We start from the raw sequence: 6,475 nt of genomic DNA, 5'->3' as shown, positions 1-6,475 counted from the left end.
TATGTAGAACTTCGTTTTTCAAAATTACGTGCACTGCACCACCAATATTAGAGCGAAGGTGGGTGGTCTTGGTTGGGCATGTGCTGACCGCAATGTTTAATTTTAATTTTCATGAACTATGCAATGAAGTAGGTAAGTACCTACCTAATCAATGACATTTGATAAATGGTAATCGTAACTGAAACTGTTGAAAGCGTAGAATTAAGAATATAAGTTAAGAATCATTGTTATTATAAAAAGCGTAAACAACTTGACTGAAGAAAATTAGGTATATGGAAAAACAATAAAAAAAAACTGTGACTAAGGATTTTTAATATTTTTCAAATGTCATTGTAACAATATAGTAGGAGCCTTGTATTAAATGTTCAAGTATTTTTACTCAAAATGGAAATATAAACAACCAGTGAAAATTTCATGTATCTACGGTCATTTTTTTTAAAGTTACACCAAAAACCAAATTCAATTTTGTGATAAATCGATTTTGCGTAAAAATTCCCGTTTTTTCCTTAATTTTTCTTTGGTTTTTCTTAGTGCTTTTGAAAATTACTGGGAATTTTAAATTTTGACCTCCCCAATGCACCAACGATATTCACTTTCCAATCGAACAAGATACTGAAGTTGAAAATCGAAGCATTATTTCGACTACTTATCGTATACACTGACACAAAAAAAAATAAAAAACACACATCATTGTAAGACCAATACATTCTTTCACTCCTCTTAGAATCTAGAATGAGGTACATCTGGATAATTTATTCCGGGGATTTATTTAATGTATTATTATTTCGAGGTTTATTTTGTCATAAGTACCGACCATATTATGCATCAATCATCAAAATATTTTATATTATGATATATTGGCAATATTCGGTTACTATTCACAAAAATAAATGCTTGTATTTTTTATTTATATATTAGTTTTACACTAAAAACAAAAAAAAATACATCTTAAGCCAAGTTCACACTTTAGTATGTTGTGTTGTGTTCGTATATTGTATACACATTTAGTGAATCCGGCATTATTGCTGTTTACTTATAATTTATGACTTCTAAATTGGTGTTACCTAATCTAATCAATATAATATATTATCTACTATATTATAATATTGATTTTTTTGAAAAATATAATACATTTTATTAGGAATATTAATTATTTTCTTCTATAGGAATTACAAATTTAAATATTATATATCATAATCGTTATTTCCTAGTTTTATGAAGGTTTTATAAAGAACTTACGTTTGAATTATATTGTTACCCCAACGTCCCAAACACTAGAAATGTATGAAATGTACCTCAATAAGTAATACGTAATAATGCTGCTGATTTTTTACTGGAAAAAAATGTATGCAAGTAATGAGTAACAAAAACCAATAATGGAACGTATATGTTTTATAAACATCAAAAATACTCTGTATTGTGGTAACGAATCCTGGATTAGTTCATATTTTAAGTCTTACAAAATGTTTACTAATAACTAATAAATAATATACTATTTGATAAAAAAAATATATATATATATACAAGTAAATTTAAAGTTATACAATTTAATTACAAGTACTATTGCTATCACAACATTGAAGATTTTGATATATTTAGAGATTGTGGGAACATATTTTAGAGAGACAAATTTTATCTAAATTCAATTACAATGAATAATTTAGCACATTTAAAATATATAAATATAAGTCTGTTGAAGATGTAGATCACTCAATTACTTTAGTTGTATAATTTGAATGAAAAAAACCGTGGAACTTGCACTTACTAATAAAAAATATTTTTATGTGACATTATTTTTTTTGAGATCATACTTCGCACTTTTTAAAATTTATGTTAAATTACCTACTTAAGTAGTTTTGGCTAAATTAATAAATATCAAAATAAAATAATTATTAACTAAATAAATTAGACAGTGGTAATTAAAATTGTCAAGTTTCTATGTAAATAAATAAATATAATTTTAGTTAATTAAATTAACTGTACAACAATTAATGATGTGCTTACACATATAAATTAATATAATATTAAGAAAACTTTAAACAAACATTTATAGCAAGAAAAATATATTGCTATATATACATAAAATTATATTTTAAATTAATAACTATTTGAACACAATTTTTTTTTTCCCCAAAATATTTGGAAAACCTTAACATTTTATTTTTAATGAAACTTTACTTCATACTTAAAACTTGTTGTATAGGACCATTCAAATTATATGTTTTAGTCTCAAACTAAATATTCCACATACGATTACATATCGTGTACACATATATACATAATATATTATATTTAAATTTAATAAGTTTTTTTTTGCACACTGATTGGGTACGCATTAATTTTTTTGAATTTTCAAATACTGTTAGTCATGGTAAGAGACTGATTGGTTATAAAAACACATTAAGGCCACTGGGTAGGATGTGGCGACTAATTTTCGTCATACATCATCTTCAATGTCACTCTTATAAAATGTTATAGAAGCAATATGCTGATTTTGCATAACTTCAAACACCATATCTTGGTAACCGTAGCAAAATGTTGATCCAAATGGATTTGTAGAGTTCTCAGATGATCCACGATTTAACACAACAGGCCTTTCACTATGTTTTAGTTTTTCAGATATCTCGTCCCATTTGGTAAATGTATTCACTGTAATTGGTTTTGATTTTTTATCATATTTTTTACAGTCATTGGACAAATTAAATTTTGATTTTTCTGAAGTTAAAGCAATGTTGAATTCACATCTATGATAACTAGTAAAAACCACCATTAGTTAAATCACCACTAAAATATTTTAAATTTTAAATACTTACATATTGAAATTATAATGACCAGGAAAATTGGTATGCACTATAAATTTTTTAATCTTGTGTGTTTTGGCATCAAAAAGAATATCCTGTAAATAATTTTTATAAATATTAAATTAATCTTTTTAATTAAAAATATTATACAAAATAGATACTAACAAAACCCAAGGTAAAATAATTGAAAAAGTAATCCGATCTTCTGGGAACAGATATGTGTCTATGAACATTTGGTGAATGTATTTTCATTTTGTCCTCAGATTTATAAAAAATCTGCGAAGGGGTGCCTAACATAGAAGTAACATCTTGACACGACATTCCAAAATTAATTTCACGATTATAAGTGACTTTACGACCACGATTTGAACCTATATTAATTAGTTGATTTTAAATTAATGACTATTCAAATCAATAATCTTATTTAACATTACCAGAGCCTTCCAAGTATAATTGTATCATAAATCCTTTGGTATTTTTAAGATCTCTTTGAACCTCTAATCGTTCTAAATAAGTTAACCCTTTGTAGCAAGACAAAGGATGTGATGGAATATTTAGAATATCTTGACCAGGAAGTGGACTCCCAGAGAATATAATAACACGACTGACATTTGGGGATGTTCCACTAGCAAACTGCAAAGATCCAAGCCCACACTGAGCACTACCAGCCTTAAAAATATAATAACAATGTTAATTATACTATAATTGTTTGTAAAAATATAAATTATACCTGAAATTTAGAGTCCACATTAAAACAAAATGAAATTCCTCGAAAGTTTAATGTAAATGTTTGTTTTTCAGCATCAAAAACACCAGGATGAGTAGCACCAAATGTATGTTCCACTTGTTGGATGGTGGGCATTACCTCTGGAGAATTGAACACCATACCACTATATACAAATTAAAATTATAAAAATAATAAAAGGGAATTTATTTAAGTTCATATAATTTGAACAAAAATATTTATAACTATGAATGCTGTTGAATACTTGCCAATATTTCAGTTTAATATTTTTCAGGTTAACAATTTCAATCATCTAAAAAAGTTGTAATTAAAAGTTGGCTAGAGTATTATATTATCAAGAAATTATAGATTAGTTTACCTTTAAACGTTGAAATACAGGATGAAATATAAATCGAATACCATCCTGAGGAAGGTCTAGTATGAGATCAATATCTAAAGGGTTCTATATAATTTTAAGAATATATTAGAAAAGTTGAATTATAAAATTAATAGAAATTAGGTATCTACCTTATCACTATACAAAACTTGAACTCCTTTTATAATGCCAACTTGAGACTGAATTATTGCTACAGCTTGACAAAAATGCATACCTAACATCAAAAACATATTCAAGTATTAGGTAGTTATTTTATTATAATTTTTTCTAAATCTAAACATTTTTTTATGATTTATTAATTGTAGAAATAAATCAGTGCTATATTTAATAATAATTAAAACCAATTAGATTCAACATTTTTGAATAAAACAAATCAATTCTGGGCTAGTTGCATCATTTGATTGACATCGAATACCAATAAAACATTTAAAAAGTAAACAAACCTGTTGAAAATTTAAATAATAATATATAATAGCTATTATTGTACCAAAAAAAAAACAAGTTAGTTTTCCAGTTATATTATACCAATAAATAAATTGTTTGACGAAATGGTCAGATGTGAATAATAAATATCTCTTTGTCAACGGGTTGTAATGCAATACTATGCAGAAATCTACACAGTCTTTTGTTTAATTATCACATTCTAAATGGTATAAAAACTACATCATTTTGGAAATATTAAACGCAACTGCAGGTATTGTTTTGAAAAGCCACAATAAGCAATTTAAATAAAACAAACTGTCCGATATCTGTGTGCAGATGCAGTCCTCGAGAATTTATTTTTGAGGACTTAGTGGTGAGTGGTGAACGAAACTAATAAATTATCATTGTGGATACTTACCCAGGACGAATTCCCATTGTTCACATCCTAGAGACCTTTCGGGCACGACGTCCAACGTTAACATTTTTCTTTCACGCCCAAACGACCTAATGTTGAAGGTAAATAAAGAAAACCAAAAACGCTAACACTACGATCGCACTAAAAGGACGTCAGTCCCCGAGAGAGAGAGTTATTGCAATGGCATAGGAGCATTGCCGACGAAGTCCGTTTGGACAACAACAAAAAAGATTGGTGAAAATAAAAAAAAAATTGCGTAAACGACCGATTGGCCTTTAAGCGACGGAACGATTATTATTGATAATATTACAACAGCGCGAGGAAATGATGGTGAATTCGCGAACGTATTTTTATACAGTTCTATCGTGCATAAAATAAATCAGCTGCTGCTAACTGCGAAATAGCCTATTAAAAAACACGAACTGCTATTACGGCGGGCGTATACCTATATCGTATAAAATATTATACAACTCGGTCGCGTAATCAGTCGATGGTCGTTGGCAATCAGCTGACGGATCATAAACATTAAACGCGGCGTAGATGTGCGGGCGGCGGACGGCGTGCGCACCACGGTCGGCGGGTGTTGTCGTGGTGGAGGAGACAACGGTTGTTTTTGTTATTGTTTGTAATCAAGGTGTACAACAAAATACGTCTGTGCACTGTCATAATATATTTATCTATTCCGTGGTACTGTATTATTATTATTATTATTATTTATTATTATTACGATAAATAAACTAAGACCTATCCCACTTGGTAATAATTGTGACGTAGAACGTACAATATTCAACGTTGTATTTATTGGTAAATTAGTTTAAATTGCGTAATACGTCGAGTATGTATCGGTGTATCACCTACCAAGCTACTCGATTTATTTTGTCGTGGGCGCAGTCATCAATCGTTATAATATAGCTGCCGAGGTATACTACTAGAAATAATACTATAATAACGATCATGCTCTACACCAAATCAAAATGTATAGATCGACGAAAAAAAAAATACGAAATACTGCACTCACATATTCATGCCTATGGTCCGTAGGAGCTGGAGCAACGACTTGGGCCCGTGTTTCGCGTTGTGTTTGCTCTTCTTGAGCCCCTTTGCTTCCATTCACCTACGGTTGGACAATTATTGTTGTAAATTTCGTTCGGGTAAATATAATTGTGCTTATCAATTATTATATTGAACTTAAGTTGACGTAGAGATTACAATATAATACCTACTAATATAATCAATTACATTAATTGTAATTATTTATCATAATTGTGTTTCACTTCATAGAATATAAATAACATTTTAGATTCTGAGAAGACTTTTGAGATGTAAAAATTGAAAACTTCTAGTACTTAAACGGGAAAAAGCGTAAAAGATTACAAATTTAAAATTTAAAAATATACAAATTATTTTACTATTTTAAAATGCTCATAACTTGCTTTAAAATTAAAAAAAAACCTGTCATCAATTAGATTGACGTATTCAGAAGTCAACAGGTTGTCAATGCTTAAGTAATTTATACAAAAAATCAACTAGTTCAATTTATAAAAAAAAAATGAGTTCCCTCGGGCAAATCATTTTAAGAAGCAAAAAAAAAATGTAACAAAGTTAGTGACTGCAGTCGATTTGTACAAATCAATCAAATACATAAAATAAGCGAAAAAATATTATCAGAGGTCATCTATCCTTATTGCTTCAATGATTTAGAAAATCTGTAAGAA

At 28.4% G+C, this 6,475-nt stretch overlaps 1 protein-coding gene across 1 annotated transcript; it reads right to left on the bottom strand.

The window, feature by feature from the left end:
* Positions 1–1,314: 1,314 nt before the first annotated feature.
* Positions 1,315–5,211, bottom strand: LOC100575674 (UPF0183 protein CG7083). The gene is made up of 9 exons (XM_003248310.3): positions 4,764–5,211; positions 4,054–4,136; positions 3,905–3,988; positions 3,795–3,838; positions 3,532–3,691; positions 3,236–3,470; positions 2,967–3,172; positions 2,814–2,896; positions 1,315–2,753 (listed from the first exon to the last, which is right to left on the bottom strand). The coding sequence occupies exons 1-9, from the start codon at positions 4,825–4,827 to the stop codon at positions 2,438–2,440; spliced, it is 1,275 nt and encodes a 424-aa protein (XP_003248358.1). The 5' UTR covers positions 4,828–5,211; the 3' UTR covers positions 1,315–2,437.
* Positions 5,212–6,475: the final 1,264 nt, after the last annotated feature.

The sequence above is a fragment of the Acyrthosiphon pisum genome, unplaced genomic scaffold (genome assembly GCF_005508785.2).
Source record: "Acyrthosiphon pisum isolate AL4f unplaced genomic scaffold, pea_aphid_22Mar2018_4r6ur Scaffold_485;HRSCAF=926, whole genome shotgun sequence".
In the NCBI taxonomy this organism is placed as follows: domain Eukaryota; kingdom Metazoa; phylum Arthropoda; class Insecta; order Hemiptera; family Aphididae; genus Acyrthosiphon; species Acyrthosiphon pisum.
Note: the sequence above shows the minus strand (reverse complement) of the source record. Positions and strands in the feature narration are given on the sequence as shown.

What these genes read in the sequence shown, in the direction of transcription:
- LOC100575674 (XM_003248310.3), bottom strand. Translation starts at nt 4,827, where the DNA reads ATGTTAACGTTGGACGTCGTGCCCGAAAGGTCTCTAGGATGTGAACAA. An exon ending in CTGTATTTCAACGTTTAAAG is followed by an intron (nt 3,839 to 3,904) that starts GTAAACTAATCT and finishes CAACTTTTTTAG; the next exon opens with ATGATTGAAATTGTTAACCT. An exon ending in GGTCATTATAATTTCAATAT is followed by an intron (nt 2,754 to 2,813) that starts GTAAGTATTTAA and finishes GGTTTTTACTAG; the next exon opens with TTATCATAGATGTGAATTCA.